This window comes from Equus caballus, chromosome 19, assembly GCF_041296265.1.
Source record: "Equus caballus isolate H_3958 breed thoroughbred chromosome 19, TB-T2T, whole genome shotgun sequence".
NCBI classification, from domain to species: Eukaryota; Metazoa; Chordata; class Mammalia; order Perissodactyla; family Equidae; genus Equus; species Equus caballus.
Genome location: NC_091702.1, coordinates 10,324,269 through 10,345,988, shown reverse-complemented (window position 1 = coordinate 10,345,988; position 21,720 = coordinate 10,324,269). Strand labels below are relative to the sequence as shown.

At 41.7% G+C, this 21,720-nt stretch overlaps 1 protein-coding gene across 6 annotated transcripts; it reads left to right on the top strand.

Moving 5' to 3' along the window:
• Positions 1–6,772: 6,772 nt before the first annotated feature.
• Positions 6,773–20,007, top strand: CCNL1 (cyclin L1). 6 transcript variants are annotated; one of them, XM_023623192.2, is made up of 11 exons: positions 6,773–7,791; positions 8,023–8,097; positions 8,573–8,682; positions 14,313–14,433; positions 15,545–15,609; positions 17,340–17,439; positions 17,546–17,650; positions 17,747–17,888; positions 18,124–18,235; positions 18,332–18,430; positions 19,165–19,962. In XM_023623192.2, the coding sequence occupies exons 1-11, from the start codon at positions 7,489–7,491 to the stop codon at positions 19,511–19,513; spliced, it is 1,581 nt and encodes a 526-aa protein (XP_023478960.1). In that variant the 5' UTR covers positions 6,773–7,488; the 3' UTR covers positions 19,514–19,962. The 6 variants fall into 6 exon arrangements, with proteins under 6 accessions (XP_023478960.1, XP_023478962.1, XP_023478966.1 ...); XM_023623194.2 differs by having other exon boundaries at positions 7,362–7,791; positions 15,848–17,439; positions 19,165–20,007; XM_023623198.2 differs by lacking the exon at positions 15,545–15,609 and adding an exon at positions 15,640–15,664 and having other exon boundaries at positions 7,362–7,791.
• The last annotated feature ends 1,713 nt before the right edge of the window (positions 20,008–21,720 follow it).

Here is a 21,720-nt window from a genome sequence, read left to right as displayed (position 1 = left end):
CAGCTCTCAATCGGAAGCCGCGCCGGCCCTGCCGGGTGCTTCAAGGCAGCTCCATCGGCGGCCCGCCGCGTGTGAGGACGGGCCCCCTTATTCTGTCCTGAGGACCAGGTGTACGCTAGGTATTCTTAAATCGAAAGGCGAAGCAGTCAGTGACCCCGCCGACCTGGCACGCCGGCCCTGGGCCCCGCTCGAGCGAGCCGCTGTCACCAGACTGAGGGAGCGCGCTGCGCTGTGCGGTCACGCTGTGTCGGCGGGAGGCTGCCCCCGGGGCGGAGGAGTTAGAAACCTCGAGTCCTTTCCCGATTTGTGAACAGAAAAATCTTGTGTGTTAGTTTCAAGGTGTGGCAGATGAGCAATATCCGGTTACGCGGTGTGTGCGGGTATCACTGTCGCTGTGAGGAAACACGTCCCTGAGGCAAAACCAGACTGAGTCTCCATGGGTCTAATGCCACAACGTAAATATTTAAATCAGCCCAAATAAAATTTCCTCTGAGGCGCCTTCTGGAGGGTCTGGAGAAAGCTTGTTGAGGTTGCACAGTGAGCTGCCCGAGCTGTCCGCGCGGCGTGGCAGATGTCACGCCTGTGCTGGGGAACCAGCCTCCCGACGCCCGTGGGTGCGGTCAGCACGGGACGCTGGGCCCGCCGGCGGGAACCGGAGTCCTCCTCTGGGCTCTGCCGTCCGTCTGAAACCTCGGCCGTGGCTTCGATCCTCAGCTTCCCTCCCCGCGCATTTAGTGTGGTCTGTGTCCCGCTCCACATTCTCCGGGGGATTTTGCCCTTTGTTTTAGCATTTGATGTCCCGTGTGCTGGTCAGTCTTCACCACTTCCACTTCCATCTCAGCACCGAGGAATAACACAGATTAACGAGGACTGACTAGAGATTTGTTGAAATGAGTCCAACTCGAAGAAGTTTCCTTGTGGACCATTTTTCTTGGAAACATTGTAAGATTTGTGGTTTTGTGTTTTTTTCTGGTGGGGAAGATGGTCTCTGAACTAACATCTGTGCCACTGGTCCTCCATTTTTGGATGTGGGGCACCACCACAGCATGGCTTGATGAGCCGTGCACAGGTCTGCGCCCAGGATCCAAACCTGCAAACCCCAGGCTGCCGAAGCAGAGCATATGAACTTGACCACTGTGCCACCGGGCAGCCCTGAGACCTGTTATTAAGAATGCTATTTGTTGCCAAAGAATCATCCCACAGATTATTAATTACAAACGTTTTTTTCTTTTTGAGGGAGGTTAGCTCTGAGCTAACATCTGCTGCCAATCCTCCTGTTTTTGCTGAGGAAGACTGGCCCTGAGCTAACATCTGCATCTGTGCCTGGCTGCCCCTACTTTATACGTGGGATGCCTGCCACAGCATGGCCTGACGAGTGGTGCATAGGTCTGCACTAGGGATCTGAACTGGCAGACCCCCAGCAGCCAAAGTGGGATGTGTGAACATAACCACTGTGCTACTGGGCCAGCCCCTATTAATCACAAAGTTGTAAAGGTACCTTTTGTTGTTAGTGCCATCAAGTCGATTCAGACTCCTAGCGATCTTGTGTACAGCAGAGTGGAGCCCTGCCAGCCTCTTTTGCACCATCGTCTCACCATCCAGCACTACATCAGACAATGCTCCACTGCTGTTCACAGGGGTTTGAGGGCCAATATTTTTCGGGAGTCGGTGGCCAGGTCCTTCTACTTAGTTTTAGTTTGGAAGCTCCACTGAAACGTGTCCGCCATGGGTGACCCTGCTGGCATGTGAAATACCTGTGGCAGAGCTTTCAGCATCACAGCAACACGCAGCCACCACAGTATGACAACCGACAGACAGGGTGTGGTGCCCTGACCAGGAAAGGAACCCAGGCCGCAGTGGTGAGAGCACTGAATCTTAACTACTAGACCACCTGGGCTGGCTAATGGTACCTTTACAGTGGATAAATCTGGTGGATACCATCTTAACCAAATGGTTAAAAGTAACCAAAAGTTGGACAATAATTGGACATCATGTGCCCCTTGCTGTAAAGCTTGGAGAATACCACACCATCTATGGAGTATTCCTGGAAAAATGTTTAGCCTGAATCTAATCATAATGACACAGTCAAATCCAAATTGAGGGACTGCTCCAAAACAGAGGTCTGTAATCATGAAAAATATCATAAGACAAAAACGCTAGAGAATTGTTGTAGATTAGAGAGACATGACAACTCTATGCAGGGAACTTGATGTGGGGCGCTTTTATGTTTGTTTTCTAATGTTCAAAATGGCTAAGGTGTCCTTTGGAATCCCAGAGTTGCTTCCTGCTCCTGTTGATAAAACTAATTAAATGTGTAGGGAGCTTTAGCAAAGCTGATTCTTACTATTCCTAAAAGTTTAATCAGTGAAAGTCTGCTTGTGTTGAATGTTTACTGGAAACAGAAATACTAAAAACAGAGTCAGCTACTTCTTTGCTCAAAATTAAATTATAACTCAATCCTTACAAGGAAAATGGAATCATTCTTTAAAATGTCATTTTCAGGAACTTGCTAGGTCCTTCCTATTTTAAATTGCCCGGCCCCAGAGGGAAACAAAGAATAACAAAATGAAATTACTAGAAAAGCTTGAAGAAGTAAATGTTCTTTTTTTTTTTTGAGGAAGAGTCGCCCTGAGCTAACATCAGTTGCCAATCATCCTCTCTTTTTTTGCCTGAGGAAGACTAGCCCTGAGCTCACATCTATGCCAGTCTTCCTCTACTTTGTATATGTGGGACACCTCCACAGCATGGCTGATGAGTGGAGCAGGTCCACACCCAGGATCCAAACCCGACCAACCAGGGGAGGAGGTGAAGGGGGGTGGGAGACACTGATTAGTTTGTGAGCTAGGGTAGAAGTCAGCCCCACCCAAACGACCTACCCTAGGAATGGAGAAGTTGTGGGTCCCCAAGGGAAAACGGAAGAAGGCAGACTGGACGCTGGGCAGGCTAAAACAACGGTTGTCCACCATATTTCTCAACACGCCCAGCAGTCTCATACCTCCCTGACCTGGCTCCTGTTTTCTCTCTGCCTAAAACGCTCTTCTACAATTATTCTCCTGACAAATGCCTATGGAGTCTTTAAAACAGAGGCCAGGGGCCGCCTCATGGCCAAGTGGTTGAGTTTGCGTGCTCCGCTTCAGTGGCCCAGGGTTTCGCTGGTTCGGATCCTGGGCACGGACACAGTGCCACTCGTCAGGCCATGCTGAGGTAGCATCCCACATGCCACAACTAGAAGGATCTACAACTAAAAATATACAACTATGTACCGGGGGACTTTGGGGAGAAAAAGAGAAAACTTAAAAAATCTTTAAAACAAAGACCATAAATAACTTTTTTGCCACCTTCTTTGCTTGTCCATAAAATTATCCCATCCTGGGAACCATCTCTCTACCTTGTACCTATTTCTATTATCAGACTGAATTGGAAATTCTCTCAAAACAATTGCTCACTATTAAAAAAAAAATTCAAAGAGTAACGCTACTCAGAGTGGCCCATGGTCTGGCACCAAACTCTGAACTGTTTCTTATCAGTCCTCAATGAGATAAATACAGAAATGGAGAGTAAATGTCTAGGAACTTTTATGGCAATTTGACAGAATAACTTTGTCTGTTGAACATAATAATAAATAATTCAGGCTTTCATTTTCAATGTTTTTTAAAATTTCATTTTACTAGTAATACATCTTTATTGGATTTTACAAAAGTATCATTCCAAACCATGTTGGAAGAATTGTTCCTTCACCATTGGCAGTTTGAGAAGTATTGCAATAGAGAACTATACAAAGGAAAATGTGAAAGCCCCTTCCCACCTGTCTGTATTCCCCAATCTCACCGAAACCCTCGCATCACCTTCCCCAGAGGTAACAGCATGCCTATCCTTCCACATATCTATCTATGTACAATATATATATAGTTAATTTCATATAAAAAAGTGATCACACTATACAAATCGTTGTGCTGGAACTTCCTTTTGTTCACTTAATAATGTATCCCATAGATCCTTCGAAATTTAAAAAGCATTAGCCAAAATTGTCCCATTTATATACGTGTGAATTACCTGCAAACTCCTTGAAGGCAGAATCTGTCTGATTGATCAACATCCCCAAAGCGAGGAATACTTACGAGCCTGGTACTTTCTTGTCAATAAACAAATAAGAGTTTAAAAATAAATGAATGAATGAATGAATGAATACAAACTGTTCACAGTTGGCACACCAAAAGTCCCTGGTGGCCAACATCAGGTAGACAATGTGCATTTCCAAGGATTGGAACATGAATTCCTGTATAACCATCTCACTTGACAAAAACATATTGCGGTGTTGTTAATATCATCATTTTATTGGTGAAAAAACTGAACTTAAATAATTGCCTAAAGAATTTAAGCAAATTAAGTAGTTTGCCTAAAGTTGCAAACTGTTAAGTGATAGGATTTCTTTTCCCCCAGCAAGTTAACTCCAGAGCCTCCAGCACGCTCCACCACTGGTTCTGCTTTCTCCATACCGAGATTTGGAAAACAGAGCAAGTCATCTATGCTTTCAAGCCTCGCTGCCTAGTATAGCCCTTGGACTAGCAGTTGCAGCATCACCTGGGAGTCTGTATGGAAATGAGGACTCGGGCTCCACCCAGACATACTGAATCAGAATTAAGTTTAACAAAACCCTCACGTGATTTCTATGTATCTTAAAGTTTGAGAAGCATTTCTTAAAGAATATCAGGAAATGGTAAATCTCATTGCATTAGTTTTCTGTAACTACTACAAAAAATTACAACAAACTTACTGGCTTACGGCAACACAAATTTATTCTCTTACAAGTGCTGTAGGTCAGAAGTCCTAAATCAGTTTCACTGGGCCAAAATCTAGGTGTCGGCAGGCCAACACTCCCTCCATCTGTTTGGAGGGCACACCAAAAACCCGTCTCCTTACTCTTGAATATGAGAGTCATAAAAATTTTTTTTTTAACCCTTGTCCTTAATACAACCTTGTGGAGCAGAGCCACTAGACCCATTGCTTTCCATCCTCCGAATCAGTCATAGATTTTTTAAAAAAGAAATTAAAATTAAAAATAGCATCACAGTTTGATGAATTAATGCTAAGCAAACAAAATGTTGGTCAACCCCCTCGACCACCTTTGTTGAAGCTGAAGCGGGGAACAGTGAAAAGTCGTATCTATTGGATATCGTTTGAGGTACAGCCAGAAGAGAGTGAAAAATGGGCACAAAGATGTGGAATAGTCTGGGGGGTTCTGCTCTTCTGGAAATGCCTGCCAGACACAGCAGGTGGGGTGCAGGAAGGTCCACTGGGAAGACATCAGGAGTAGAGCACGTGACCCCTCCATGTCCCAGAATTTCTCCCTTCTATGCTTGTGAACATTTTTCGGTTAATCATGGACCTAGAGGGTAAAAATATAAAACATATCAAGACATCACCAAGTCAGCTTATTGGAGAGGCGTGGTGGAAGACCCTCAAAAGAAGAGAAAAACTTCCATTAAGAAATAGTCTTGGGGAGCCAGCCTGGTGGTGCAGCGGGTAAGTTCACTCAATCTGCTTTGGCGGCCTGGGGCTCAACGGTTTGGATCCTGGGTGCGGACGTGGCACTGCATGGCAAGCCATGCTGTGGTAGGCACCCCACATATAAAGTAGAGGAAGATGGGCACGGATGTTAGCTCAGGGCCAGTCTTCCTCAGCAAAAAGAGGAGGACTGGCAGCAGATGTTAGCAGATGTCAGGGCTAATCTTCCTCAAAAAAAAAAAAAAGAAATAGTCTTAAAAACAAGTTAGATCCTATTACTCTCAAGTCATTACAAACATAGGTGTTGATTTCATGGAAGCTCAATGTTTCAGTGAAACATATTATCAACTAGTTTCTTTTTAAATAATTGAAGACTCACAAGAAGTTGTAAAAACAGCAGAGTTCTTGTGTACCATTCACTCAGCTTTGGGCAATGATACTTGCACAACCATAGCACATCATCAACTAGTTTTTAAAGACTTCAAAGTTTGTTACAGTATTTCAAATCCTTCCTGACTACTGGGGAGGGCAGTTTCTGGGGAAGCAGCCTAGTCAGGAAGGTGAAGGAGGTGACACGCAGACGTCAAGTGCTTGGGCCAGCACCACAACTACACTCTCCCGGAGGAACGTTTCTCAGCCTGGCTGAACATGCGAATCACTGGAGGATGGGCAGAATCCCCCCTGACTGGGCGCACCGCAAGTCAGCTACATCAACCTCTGCGGGGAGGGCTCAGGCGTCCGTATCTTTCAAAAGCTCCTCAGAAGCCCCGTCAACGTGCAGCCAGGGCTCAGAACTACTGACCAAAGGCTTTACTAAGGTTGACTGGATACTTTTTTTTTAAATGAGGTTTTCAAGTATGTTTTACTTTGACATCATTGAGAAATACTGAAATGTACTCAAAGTCCCTTTGCTCTATAGATCCAAGTTTCAATGCACTTATCATAACTAAACAAATTAAGGCTTAAGACCGAGCTATGTTACCAGAAAGACACGGGGCTTCTCATCCCTGGGCAAAAGTCTGAGAAGTTCAAGCGTGGGATAAACGGATGGCTGGAGTTAACCGAGATCTACTCCTTTTCCTCCAACTCTAGACTCCCGCAGTTTGGATCAGTATCATTGTTTCTACTCCAAATTTGAGGAAATTTTTGTGAACTGCTAGCTAACATCTCAGAGAAAATATAAATGAATGGGTTTCTCCTGTCCCGCCCGCTGGCAGAAACCACGTGACACGCAGACTCTGCAGAACCAGACCACCTGGGGAGAGCCCTCGCCCGGGGGACCGGCCGCATCACCGCCAGCCGGGCCCGCGCCGCGCGGCCGAGCTTCCCCAGAGACGCCCGAGAGCAGCCCTCCTCCAGGCCCCCGAGCTTCTCGGCCGCCGATGTAGTCCACAGCCCTCTTTTCTAGGCATACTGTAAAGCAGCCCTGTCCCGATCCCTCGCCGGGCGCTTCAAATGACAAGCCCGTCCGCGCGCACACAGTGACGCGCCCACCCGCCGGCGCGGCCGAGGTCGGCCCACCAGGCCTCTGGACGCGGGCCCGCGCGAGCCGGGGAGCGCGGCGGGCAGCGGGGCGCGTCCTAGACACGCTACGGCGCCCTCCAGCTTGGAGAGAGGGCGTCTTGTAAAGCTCCCTTATTGTTCCTGTGGCTCCAAATACGACAAGCAAGGAGGCTTGGACCTGTTTTAGCCAAAGAGACGGCCTCTGGACCACTCGGGCCGCAGCTGAGAGGTCATCCCAGACAGCCGGAGACCCCAGCTTGCAGTCGCCCATCCCGGGCCGGCGGGCGGCGGCGCCAGGGCGCAGGCGTGGCCTGAGGGACTAGTTGGCGCGCCGGCCGGCGTGGTGACGTCAGGCGGAAGCGCACGCTGCGTGAAGCGGCGGCACTCGGCGGTCACGGGAAGATCCGTCGCGCCGAGGACGCTGGTTAGTCTCGCTCCGGGTTCCGGCTGCGTCGGGCGTGCGTGCAGCTCGCTGAGACGATGGCGTCCGGGCCTCACCCGACCGCGACCGCTGCCGCCGCCGCCTCGTCGGCCGTCCCGAGCGCGGGCGGCTCCAGCTCCGGGACGACGACCACGACGACGACCACGACGGGAGGGATCCTGATCGGAGATCGCCTGTACTCGGAAGTTTCGCTTACCATCGACCACTCGCTGATCCCGGAGGAGCGGCTCTCGCCCACCCCGTCCATGCAGGACGGGCTCGACCTGCCCAGCGAGACGGACCTGCGCATCCTGGGCTGCGAGCTCATCCAGTCGGCCGGCATCCTCCTCCGGCTGCCGCAGGTCAGTCTCCGGCCGGCCGGCGCCCTCCTCCGCGCCGCCGCGTCCCGGCGCCGTCCGCACGGCGCTCGGGCTCCTCGGTCGCGGTCCCGGCGGGGCGGGGGCGGCGGCGGCCCGGCCGGCCTGGCCGGCCCGGCGGGGAGGGAGGGAGGGAGCGAGCGGCGGCACAAAATGGCGGCGGCGCCGAGCGGGCCCGCCTGACCCTGCGCTTCCGGTCTCCGCTCTCGTCTGCAGGTGGCGATGGCAACCGGGCAGGTGTTGTTTCACCGCTTCTTCTACTCCAAGTCCTTCGTCAAGCACAGCTTCGAGGTGAGCGCCGCGGGGCGGAGAAGGGGCTTTCTCCCCCCGGAAACGGGGAGGGCGGGCGGTGTCCGCATCGGCCTCCAGGAGGGAGGGGTTAGGGGAGGCCTTTGTCCTAGTTCTCACCCCGGTAGGAGGGGCTTCTGGAGTGTGGTTAGCAAGCTAGAAAGTGGATCCTGAGCCCGGGTGCGCGCTTATCAAGGGAGAGAGTTTTCGACCAAATGGAAAACTCCTGTGAGACTGAGCTTGACTCTGGATTCGAAATTAAGAGGATTTAAGCGATAAAAAGAGAGCAGTGATAGTGTAGTTGGTAAGCTTGTGGTCTAAAGACGTAGTGTTAGTTCACCAAAGGCTGTGCAAATCGTGTCCTAAAGCGTCTTCAACGAAGATAAGTCTGTTAGGCTTCGAGAGGGGGCCCTTTTCCCTAACTTCACCTGATAGTGTCGTAACCTAACAGCTTTTATGGGCTTGTGGGTTCTTTCAGATTGTTGCCATGGCTTGTATTAATCTTGCATCAAAAATTGAAGAAGCTCCCAGAAGAATAAGAGATGTGATTAATGTATTTCACCATCTACGCCAGTTAAGAGGAAAAAGGTAAGATTGGCATTATTGAACGCAGCATCTCTTGATACTAATCATCAAATCAAAACATTTCTTTCTTCTCAAGTTAAAACCGATGCAAAGGAAAATTGACTTTAACTTAGGTGTTAAAATTCACATAGGAGCACACTGATACTTTACTTAACTTGGAAAATCCACAATTAACCAGCTATCTGAAGTTTGTAGAGGCAGTGGCATTTATGGACAATCCTAACAGTGCTGTGAAGCCAGTCCTGTGGCTTAAGATTAAACAAGAAAGGGAATACGTTTGGCTCAAGTGTGAGTGTATTCTGTAAGTTATTTACTCCCTCCCCTCTCTGGAAGACTGCAAGCTGGAAGTTTAAACACTGCAGTTCAAGTTAATATTGAGGTTGGCTTTTGTTAGAGTACTTCTCCACATTGAACCACGATATATCGAATAATACCGGATCTGAAAGGACTGCAGGATGATAAAGTTTGAAGTTTGAAGTCAAAGGGATTAAACAGGTATTTTGTTTTGGTCAGACATAGTCTTCAGTGAGTGGGTTAGAATAATCATTGATTGGGTTGCATTTAGATAAGGCCCATCTATTTGATCTTGTAAGAAACTAGAGATCAAAGTGTGTCATCTTTCTGGTGTTGTGGCTACATGATAACACTTTTTGTGGACCTGAGTGTTCACATGAGGCTCTACCAAAGAGTTTTAGTTACAGGGCTTCCTGGGTCTACAGGTGACTTCTAGTACATGCAGCAGAAGGATATACTTGGTGTAGATTAGCTTGTGTTCACCTTTAAAGAAATTGTGATGATGTTAGACAAATTTGTTTTGAGTTGAAAGGAAGTTAGTTATAAAAGGATTTTAAGTTGTTGGGGTTGGGCATTGGTTAGTGCCAAATTAGTATCCTGCTTGAGTGGTCCTTGTTGGCTGAATCTGTAAGTTGGCAGTAATGGAACTATTCAGTGACAGGCAAATAGTAAAGTAACGTTAAAGCGATTAGTCTACTTAAAAAGTCTGCTACCCAGATCATTTTCACAGCATTTTTTTCAGTTTTCTTACATACTTTTTTTTTTTCCCTTGGCCATCTCTTCTCATTCACCCTAACCATGTTCAGGCATAGACTAATTTTTTATTTTGTTTAAAATATCTTTTAGCTTCTTGGTGAGGAATCTCTGGAAATTGGGAAGATTTCAAATTGGTATTTAGTATGGTTTGAGCTAAAATTTGTAGATATCCAGCCGATTCTTCAGGGTCTTTAAAATAAAATGACTCTTATAAAAAGGCTCTTTATCTTTAGTCAAAGGATTCTGTGTTTGCTTAAAGGAAGTAGTTTTCTGTCTTCTGTTAGTCTTCTTTGAACCACTGAGCCAACTGTTATGTTATTACTTAGAATGATAATTTACTTTGAAATTTTTCTGAGACTTAGATTCTTCCTTGATGTCAGAGTAGGTCTTAACTATGAGAACTTCGGAATTTAAGACATCTCACCTGACTGTTGTGTCTGATGTAACAGTACTTTTTTTTTTGGTCATTATTACAGAGAAAATGATTTTTGTCTCAATCCTAGAAGTCTGATTATAGCATGAAATTTAAAAGGAGTTAATTGCATGGAAGCCCTTTTTTAAAGCAGGATGTAAAAGTGTTTCTATGCATATTACAAGTTTACTCAGACGCGTAACTTGTATATGTTATTAACTTCAACTCTTTTTTCCCTTGCAACCGACTATACAGCGACCAGCTACATTTACCAAAGCCTGGGTGATGTGGAGTGGTACATAGAGATGAAGCTGTCGTCATGGCAACAGTGAGTGAAGTATCGAAAATCCCCAAGGAGAAGCCAGTGCTCTGAGAATAGGTCACTGGAATCGGGGACTAACAGGTTGGCCACTGGTGAACCATTTAGAAAAACTCCTGTTTCCTGTTATAAGCTTTTGTCTTTGCTGTCCAAGTTATTAAAACCACAGCTTACTGTTTTTTTGCGTAGATGAATGTCATTAGAAAGTACTATCAGTATCACACTTTAGGTAGATAGGGTATACCAGTTTATCTTAATGATGCTGTTTATTTTAACCTAGTTTATGTGTAGCTTTAAACGGTAGTGTGACCTTGATTATTACAGAGGAACCATCATTTTTGTAGCCGTTAGGTCATTGTGTTTTGGTCCTGGCTACATATTAGAATCCCCAGAGGAGCTTTTAGAAAGTACCAGGGCCCAAGCCCTATCCTGGATTATTTGACTTTTTCCATTCAATTTTTTGTAGTTTGATAATAGTCTTTTAAGCTCAGAATAAATGGCTGAATTTAAAGGGAAGATCACTTTTTTGTTTTAACAATTTAGAACATTTGAGAACAGTTTGCATTTGAGATGCAGCATATTCCCAACAAATTAAGGATTTTCTGTAGTTTTAAGGATCCCACAGTTCATTTAAAAGAAGACAATTAAGTCTTCAAAGACTGGTGCAGCCACTCAGTGGTGAATGTGGTGTGGTGTTTTGAAGGTGTATAGATCACTGATAAGAGTTGGAAAGGTCCTAAGTGGTCTTGTCATTTAGTTGAATCGCTGCAGTTTATGTTGCTGTCTGTAAAGGTGTGGCCTTCAGTTTGTTTAAACACTGCTAAAGAAAGAATGTTCCTTTGAAGTAGGCATTACAAATTTCTGTATATTGAGCAGCAGTCTCTGTCTCCTTAGAAACTACTTATCTCGTTTTAGTAGTATAGCCTCCTGAAGAAATAGTTGAAAATTTTTTTCAGTCCTTCCATGTGGTGAGACTAATCATGTTTGGACCACTTAATCCTAATTTTTCCCCTTTTTTTGTTAAATTGTATTTCACCTAAATTGATCATGCTCAAGGAAAAACAGCTATTCTAAGAGACCAGATAATAAACTTCAAATGACCAAAGCCCAAGATGTCCTATTAACATTAAACTTTGAAAATAGTTTTTCATATGAATTAATCTGAAAAATCTGACAAAAAGCAAGAGAGGTAGAGTTTGATTTGGCTGTTTGTTGATAAGGAAAATTATCGTTCTCTGAATAGATGGTTTCTTTCTAAAAGATTAAAAATGATGCCTCATCAGACTTTCGTTGGAAAGGACAGTTGACCTAATTGGGGAAGAAGAAATTCTAGCAAGACAAATTCAGTTTACTGCGCTTGTTACCAGAGAAAGGACGCATTGATACTTTGTTAATATAAGTAAAGAAACCACTTGCTTAGATAGTTTTATTGAACTGTTTCTAACTGCTGATTTGTGGGACACGTTTTTCTATTTCTGATACAAAGTAATCTTTGTAAGGTTTGTAAATTAATATGTTCATTGAGCCTTCCTTGATTTGTGAGGCAAAACCAATGCTGAACAAATGAAGTAAGAGGTTACACACCCACAAAGTTAACTTTGACAACTGTGGGCAGGAGTAGTCATAAGAAGTTGAGTAATATAGTTGAATTGTAAATTTAATAGGTTTGGTTTCCTTAATCGGTTTTAATATTACTGGGATTTTGACGCCAAAAAAGGGAAAAGATTGTGGCAGAATAGATGGAAAATAATTCATGTAAGCAGAATTATTGATCAAGCGTAATTTGGGACCAGATAGTAGCCATATTTCAAGCAAGTGTTTAGCTGGTTAATTCTAAGAAAAATGGATTTTAACAGAATTTGAAGGCAACTCTTAAAGCAAGCTTAGAGAGATAAATGAGTTTGCTCAACATAAATGGGGAAAAGGAGATGAAGCTGCTCTTCTAAAATTTTTATTTTTATAGGAATTCTAATAGTGCAGTTTTGGGTCTGAATTATAGGGGGATAAGAGTTCAAGCGTGTGCAGCTATAACACCAGAAGCATTCTATCTCCTAACGCCTGTTGAAGGAGAGCCATCAGAACTAGTCATCAGCTAAAGAGTCGGAGCTGGAGTTGACATTTTTCCAGATTTCTTGCTGTGATAAAACCTGAAAAGTCATAAACCTTAAGATCTTTGGAACGCGTTTCCTTATATACATTGGTTTGCTCTCATTTGAGTTAGATTTTTTTTTCCCCAACGAGCTGTTAACTTATAACCTACTGTCCTGATAAATGGATTCATTGCTGTATTTTTGTGTTAGAAATCAGCATCCTCCCCGATTGGTGGCTGATCCTCACTCTTCATAGCTGTAATAGGCATTGAATTGAGGGAAGGCCCTCTTCAGCATTGTTAATTTAAGTAACAACTTTCCATTTTGTCACTTTGCCAACTTTTGTCTTGTTTAAATTGATAAAAATCATGTAGAATAATTTGAAATAGTGTAGCAAACATTCCAGTTTTTATAATTTTAAATGAGAGAACGTAAGGAAAATAAGTATGATAGCTGATTTGTACTCAACATGTTACTGCAGGGGTGGTTAATGTAGCTTATGTCAGATTGTTTTCTCATCCTCAAGTGGATGTATTTAAATAGGTTTTTTACTTTAAAACATGAGGTTACGTTTTTCTGGAGTTGATGTGCTTGGTGAAATGAGTTGTGAGTTGGGGTAATATTCAGAATGACTATGTTTTAAAAATAGATTTCGTGTTCTTCCCAGAGCAGAAACTCTTGAATCTTTTGGCTGAAAATGAATTGAGTATGGAGGAAAATATTCTACCCATATACATACATATAATCAGTGTCTTAATAAAAATGTACTTTTTTGTTGGATCTAAAAACGTATCAAACGAAGGACATTGATTGGTACATTTCATAGGCTTTTAAATAAAAGTCTTAAGTCCTCACTAAAAACAAACTTCTCAATAAGAAACCAGTTTTGAATTTTAAGACTTACATAAGATAGTCTTTTAATTGAACGTGCTGTTTCCAAAGCATTGAACTCCTGATAGCCTTCTACGTCCCAACTTTTGAAAGTATCTAAATTTAGTCTGGCACAGAGACCTTGAATGTTCTGGGTCCTTCATTTTGATCTTCTCTTCTCTTTTGCATTTCATACTAAAAATGTTACCTAATAACTACCACTGACCAAAATTAGATCTCGTTTTTGATCACTTTAACTTTTAAATTTGATTTTTAAAACATTCCCTGGTAATTGAGCTGCATCTTTAGTTTTTAGTTTATTTTCTTTATAACAGATTTTTAGAACAATTTGTTTAAAGAAATTACCCATTTGTGGGAATCTGGATTACCTAATCACTGTTTCTTTCCCCTAATTTTTATTTTTTGGGTGATAAAACTAGCCAAGAGTTGGTATTTTATAAAATAAGTAAAATTACTATAGTCTTGTGAGGTCTTTACAGTAAATATCTTTGAGCCACATATATTTTGTCATTGTAAAGAGTCTAGAGACTAAATGGACTTCCTGATAAATAAATCAGTCTGTCACTTAAGTTAATATGTATACCCAAAATACAATCTGTATGAAACAAATCAACGAGGATAAATCCAAGAACATTAAAGTGAATTTTTTCATTACAGGGTTGAGTTAGTTTCCATAGGAACTTAGTGTAGAAAGTATATATTTAATTAGCATAACTTGGACAGCACAAGATTAATGCTTTAACTTGTTTGCAGGAGTTTAAAAAGCTGGTTTCTGTTGCCAATAGTTGGTTGGAAGGGAAAATGGAGATGCCACAAATAAAATTTTTTGGATGTGCAAAACAGTTTTGATTTTATTTCTTACAAACTATAGGACTCCAAGTCCCCTGATCCTTGATCAGAACTACATTAACACCAAAAACCAAGTTATCAAGGCAGAAAGGAGGGTGCTAAAGGAGTTGGGATTTTGTGTTCATGTCAAGCATCCCCATAAGGTGAGTTGTAGAGTACAGAAATTAAATTCGTAAGTATTAGGGTTTTCTTTAAAATTTTATTTTTTACGTAAGTTTATATTATGTTCATATTTGAGTGTTAACCTTGGTTTTAAAAAGCATCCTTTTGGATATTGAAATTTCTTAGTAAAATGGAAGTAAAAAAGACTTGGGGTGAAATCTTCACTCTTTGTTGTGTGGACACAGACAAGTTACTTTTGCTTCTGTGGTTAACCCAGTTTCCCCACCTATAAAATGGAGTTTGTGAGATACCTTGTTCGAAGGAATGAATGTATATTTGCAAAAGTACCTGGCACGCTACCTGTCCCCTAGTAAAATGCTCAGAGTGTGGCAACTGCTCACTTTTAGTGTTATTGAACATTTATAGGTTTCTCCAGCATCGCTCAGCTTGCGTATGACCAACCTGAGTAATAGCGCACTGGTTACAAGAATGGGTGCTCTTGGGGCAGGACTACCTGGGATAGAAACTTGTCTCTGCCATTAGCTGTGTGACCTTGGTAGATATCGCCATTCCTCAGATTCCGCACGTCTAAAATTGAAAAATGGGAGTGATAGTACAGGTCCCGAAAGATCTGACCTGAACTGAGGTAAAGCTATTAATATATAGTGTTTACTTGTCACACTTCCATGTGATAAGCTTCACAGTAAAAATATTAGTGCTTCGTTACTGTAATATCCGCTCTGAGTATTACATATTATGTATTATACCCAGTGTATAACTTTAAAAACATAGTCTCTCGGGTTTTTGGACATGTAGAATTGTACCTTGGGAAATTAAATGAAAGAATCTAGCATCGTGCCCTGTCACACAGTCAGGTGTCCACAAAGAATTAGGTATTATTTTTAATTGATCAACTCCCATTTTTTTCCATACAATTTTGGAACATACTGTTAAACATAATTTTTGTGAAGTCTAATGGCATAATAACCCGTTGACTCCTAGGTACATTTTAGGTTGGTCTGTACTATCTGTGCAGTTTTTAGAAGAATTAAAACTTGCACCTAACGTTTTCAGTTACCTATGTTCATTGAACACTGTAATCTGAAAGAACCACCGATATGCTAAATGGAGTTTTTTTCCCTTGTCCTTCAGATCATTGTTATGTATTTACAAGTCTTAGAATGTGAACGTAATCAAACCCTGGTTCAAACTGCCTGGTAAGTTGCTTTTTTACATTTCTTTTCTAGCCAGGAAAACAGAAGCAGAAATAAAGTAAGTTTCATTTTCCCTTTCTAAAACAATGAGATGAGTTTGTTTTGGTGCTTTTTGTTTTTTTGTTTGTTAATTAAAAGGTAAATAATGCTTATTTCTGCTTCCTGTTTTCTTGGCTTGACTAATTACTTTTAATGGAGAACTCAATTTAACTTTCTTCTTTTTTCTACTCTTTAATTAAAGGGTAGTCCATGATGGTAAGTCATAGAACTCTGCCCTCTGCACTTCAGCCCATGACCTCAGGATGGCCTGATTGGCTGCCCTGCTCTCCAGCCAATCCAGTGCAAGCTCTCATCCGAGATTCACTGAAGTGGTCCATATCCATCTGGCAGCATCTTCTAGTTCTGTCGGGGTGTCCAAAGGATTTGTATATTTGTTTCTAGAAGTAACTATTCAACATGCCTGTGTATTTAATGTATACCTGTAACTATCAAAATGAATAGTTCATTTTTGATAGATTTCTTGTTCAGATATTATGAATTAAATGATTTTTTTTGTTAGGAATTTGACTAGATTTCTATTTTTAGTATGTATAGCATGAATTCTATCAAATGAAACTACAACTTGCAGCTTAAAATGGGCATCATTCCCATACTGGATGAATTTCTAGCTGCTGGGTTGTTGCAGGCAATAATATTAGAAGTACTACTTCATTCTTAAAAGACATTGTTAACATAAGCACTGTAGAACTTGGACTTCTGAGATGCAGATGTGTCATTTGGAGTGCTGGCTTATTTAAAGGTAAAACAAGGAGTTTGTGGTCCCGCCACAAATACCGTCTCCGAGTCTGTTGATGATGTGCAGGATTTAAATGACGATTTTTATGTTCTGGAATTATGACTGCCCTACTTCTTTTGGACTCAGTAGATAGTAGTAATATTAGCAGAGTCTGTTGATTTTATAAAATGCATGACATTTTTAATATATGTTCTATAAAACAGCAGTTTTCATGGATAAGGATTTTTAAGAAATAGTCTTTAATTTTAATCTTTGAAACAATTTGTAAAATTTCTTCACTACTTTAGGAATGTTGCGGGGAGGGTACACTCAAGAAGAGGTCCAGCAGTTTAACAACTGAAGTAGTTTATTGCTTTTATTAATAATTAGTCACAAAAAAGGTTTATAAACAAGGCTGTTGTATGTATTTATTGCTCTTCACTTCCGTACCTAGATTTTCTGAAGTAGCTTAGTTTTCTTAATATAACTTGATGAGTGGTTACTGAAAATGCCTTTTTACCCGTCACAATATTTTGAAAGAACTTGGTTGACACTGCTTTTCATTGTGGATAAAGGAGAGATGGTCAATAATTAATGGCTCGAAGTATTGTTGGAGTGGTTTATCATTTCTGAAAGTTGTGGTGTCTGAATTGACTTTCAAAGCATTGCTTTTCAGATAAATATATTTTCAAAACTTTAGAAGTAAGTTCTATTTGGAATAATAATATGGAATTATTTTAAAGGACTTCGATCATATATACGAAAGTTGAAGAATGATTCTAGTGTTAAATTCTTCTCTTGCTTTTTGAGTTAAGAATTGTTACATGCTAGAATATGAGGATATGAATATAAGTATGAGAAGAAAAAAGAATAAAGTAGATTGAGTCTCCAATTTTATGTAAGCTTCAGAAGAACTGGTTTGTTTATGTACAGAGCTTATGGTTGAAATATTTTTCAGGAATTATATGAATGACAGTCTTCGAACCAATGTGTTTGTTCGGTTTCAACCAGAGACTATAGCATGTGCTTGCATCTACCTTGCAGCTAGAGCTCTTCAGGTAGGTATATATAGCCTGTTTTGTCCTATAGGATAAATCACAAGAATTACCAGTCTTCCTAAACTATAATGAAAATGTAATCCAAACCATTGTTTTTATGGTTTAGATTCCGTTGCCAACTCGTCCCCATTGGTTTCTTCTCTTTGGTACTACCGAAGAGGAGATCCAGGAAATCTGCATAGAAACGCTTAGGCTTTATACCAGAAAAAAGGTAATTGTGTCCACTTGTGTTTATGCTAATGCTTCCTCAGTGCTAAGAATCACAGCTTCTGTGAAGGAGAGTACTAGTTTCATTTCCCTCCAACAGCCGAACTATGAATTGCTGGAAAAGGAAGTAGAGAAGAGGAAAGTAGCCTTACAAGAAGCCAAATTAAAAGCAAAGGGATTGAATCCTGATGGAACTCCTGCCCTTTCAACCCTCGGTGGATTTTCCCCAGCCTCTAAACCATGTAAGGCTCACTCAGAGTTGAGACAACTTGGGCCCTGAGGGGGTATGGTTATTGGAATGCTTCGGTGTTAACAGTTGCGTAGAAGCAATGATGTCAGGAAGCCGTTACTGTCTTCTGTCATGGCAGTCAGCTCGAGACTGACACTTGAAAGTATGGTGCTTCAGGTTACATTTAGAAACAACTTTTGGCCCTCTGTTAAATCCTGTAGTTAACGTGTCTTCACGTTTTTTAAAAGCCTCACCAAGAGAAGTAAAAACTGAAGAGAAGTCGCCAGTCTCTGTTAATGTGAAGATGGTCAAGAAAGAACCTGAGGATAGACAACAGGCTTCCAAAAGCCCTTACAATGGGTGAGTATACTTGAGTTAGAAAACTGGCCCAAGCAATCTCTTAATGCTTAAATTCTAACACACTAAGTATGTAACTGAAATATTGTGTTTTTGAAGTGTAAGAAAAGACAGCAAGAGAAGTAGAAATAGCAGAAGTGCCAGTCGATCGAGGTCAAGGACGCGATCACGCTCTAGATCACACACTCCAAGAAGACAGTAAGTACATAATTCCCTCAGGGAAAGCGGGCTTATTTGGAGTCTTGAAAGGTTACTACTTTAAAAAGAAAAATTCAACATAGACTGTTTTCAGCGTTAGGCTGGGTTTAGGCTTTTCACGTGAAGTAAATAATGAGCAGTGGAGTTGGGAAATACACTCTGCGCATATGTGGCTTGTGTGGTGTGTGGTGGTTCTTAATGACATTCTATTGTACTTGGCCATGATTTTTGGGGAAGTGTGGGGGCTGGCCAAAGCCCTATGGAGATATATGATATCCTTTTTATAATGTGAAAACATTGTTTTTCTGCCTGACTTCAGTTAGAAAATCTGAGTATTTCATTGACCACTTATTAATAACCAGTAATCGGGTCGACCATAGTCAAAGAATCTTGCCTGGTTAGCTTTATAATTGGATTACTAGCTACTTGTGGCTCTTCAGTGGCTCCTTTGAGCATGTGGGAGGAGGTAGTAAATAGCATAGCTATCCAGGACACTGTAAAAATTGCTAATTACTCCCCTCCTTGGAGTATAGACATATAGTACATTTGTGTAAGATTTGTCTAATGTGTTGCAGGCTGGAGGGGAGGTAGTTGGGGGTGGGGAAATTAAGTCTTCAGTCTGGCCTGTCGTTGGTACAGGTCGATAGTTTTGTTTTGAACCTGTAATGAACACCACAAAAATAATCTGTTCCCACTAGAAACTAAATCTAAACCTTAAATTTTTATTATCTAAGTTACAATAATAGGCGGAGTCGATCTGGAACGTACAGCTCAAGATCAAGAAGCAGGTCCCGCAGTCACAGTGAAAGCCCAAGAAGACATCATAATCATGGTTCTCCTCACCTTAAGGCCAAGCATACCAGAGATGATTTAAAAAGTTCAAATAGACATGGTCATAAAAGGAAAAAATCTCGTTCTCGCTCTCAGAGCAAGTCTCGGGATCACTCAGATGCTGCCAAGAAACACAGGCACGAAAGGGGACATCATAGGGACAGGCGTGAGAGATCTCGCTCCTTTGAGAGGTCCCACAAAGGCAAGCACCATGGTGGCAGTCGCTCAGGACATGGCAGGCACAGGCGCTGACCTTTGAGCATGCATCAGTTCCTGGTTTTGCCTATCTCCAATGTGATGTATGGACTCGTAATCAAAACATTAAAAGCAAACTGATTAGGATTTGATTTCTTGAAACCCTCTAGGTCTCTAGAAACACTGAGGACATTTTCTTTTGGAAAGAACTATGTTAATTTTTTTTTTTTTTCTTTTTGCACATTAAAATGCCCTAGCAGTATCTAATTGAAAACCATGGTCAGGTTCAATTGTACTTACTATAGTTGTGTATTGTTTATTGCTATAAGAACTGGAGCGTGAATTCTGTAAAAATGTATCTTATTTTTATACAGATAAAATTGCAGACATTGTTCTATTTAAGTGGTTATTTGTTTAAATGATGGTGAATACTTTCTTAACACTGGTTTGTCTGCATGTGTAAAGATTTTTACAAGGAAATAAAATACAAATCTTGTTTTTCTAAACTGCTTCAAATACCTTATTTAAATAAATTATTAAAAACAGCAAAATTTTAATAGTAAAATGACTTATTTTTCTGACGCACCTCTTCTTTCCTCTTTTAGTTGTAGTTTGAGATTATTAAAATACAATTGTTTATTGGGAGCTATTATAAAAGCCTTCACTGTCTATAGGAAAAGCAAATAGAGTGGCCCAACAATGGAACATTAAATGTTAGGTGGTAGCACTAAACCAGTCTTGAAGTTGAAACCTGGTTTGCATATAAATAGTACCATAAGGGTAAGTCAGTTCTAAGCACTGTTTCCAAAGTGACCTGCCGCCTTGAACAAGCCAAAGCTTTAACATGATAGTAAATCAGACCCAACTATTGATCTTTAAAGTTTTTCATTAATTGAAATATTTAGAGATGATTTTTGTCTTTGTTACACGCTTTCAAGGCACCCCTGAACCGTGGCAGTGCTGTGAATTGAGTTTTTATCTAGGCTAGGAGAATGCAGCGGTCCTGGCTGGCTAAGTAAAATCTGACTGCAAAGAAAACGAAATTTTCTTGGAAAAGCCAGAAGTCGTATGTTCAAATGAATGAAGTTACATATTTTGGAAGTGAAGTAAGCGATCTTAAGGCCATAATAAATAATAATTTTTATTAGTTTACAGTTAGACTGTTCTCCATTGTCTTTTTTTACCCACCTTTATTACTTGTCCACTAGACTTGGCACAAAATATTTTGTTGCTGTTTCAGAAAGTGAAATACATCCATAAAGAGAAGATTTACTGCCACTAAGGATTTTTTTTTAAAAAAAGCTGCTGGGGCCGGCCCAGTGGCTCAGCAGTTAAGTTCGAACGTTCTGCTTTGGCAGCCAGGGGTTAGCCGGTTCGGATCCTGGGTGTGGACATGGCACCGCTTGACATGCCATGCTGTGGTAGGTGTCCCAAGTATAAAGTGGAGGAAGATGGGCATGGATGTTAGCTCAGGGCCAGTCTTCCTCAGCCAAAAAGAGGAGGATTGGCAGCAGATGTTAGCTCAGGGCTAATCTTCCTCAAAAAAAAAAAAGAAGGAGCAACTTGGGGAGAGAGAACCCCGGGGCCACAGAGAATCAGAACGAGCACACTTAACTGCTGCGCTACAGGGCTGGTCCCCCCCAAAGTAATTTGTATTGAGCCTACCTTGTTTATACTTCACCAATTCACCTCTCCACTTCCCAGCCCTATGGGAGGAAAATCCCAGACAAATGATATCGTCCCTCAGTATTTTGATCTAGAAAGTAAGGAGTTTTAAATAGAACTACAATACTTTTATTACAAAGAAGTCAACAGTAATACCTTACTACCCAGTCAGTATCCAGATTTCCCTTACTATCCCTACTGATGTCTTTTTGTAATTGGTTTGTTCAGACAAGGTCTGTATTTTGGCATTGTTTTTAATCACAGATTCTCCGTCTTTTTTTCCTTAAAATTTAAAGAAATTGAGTCATTTGTCCTAAGGAATATTCCATATTCTGGGTACGCTCATTGTGACCCCATGGTGTCACTGAGCACAATTTTTCTGTCCCTCGTATTGTAAACTCATAGATCTGAAGGCTTGATAACTTTAAATTTTTTCCTTATCTGAAATTTAGAAGTCTGGAGCCCTAGGCCGTGTGTTCTTCCAGAGCTGGTACTGGACTGCTGCCGCATTCACCAGGGGTTTCATTGAGTTCTGATTCTTAACCCGTTAGTGTTGGTGTGTCACCATCCTTACACGTAAGTTCCCCGATTGTGTCTAC

Bases quoted from the DNA above. Each gene is read 5' to 3' on its own strand.
- CCNL1 (XM_023623192.2), top strand. From the start codon at position 7,489: ATGGCGTCCGGGCCTCACCCGACCGCGACCGCTGCCGCCGCCGCCTCG. The intron at 14,434-15,544 runs GTGAGTTGTAGA...CTTGTCCTTCAG, and splicing joins ATGTCAAGCATCCCCATAAG to ATCATTGTTATGTATTTACA. The intron at 15,610-17,339 runs GTAAGTTGCTTT...AATATTTTTCAG, and splicing joins ACCCTGGTTCAAACTGCCTG to GAATTATATGAATGACAGTC.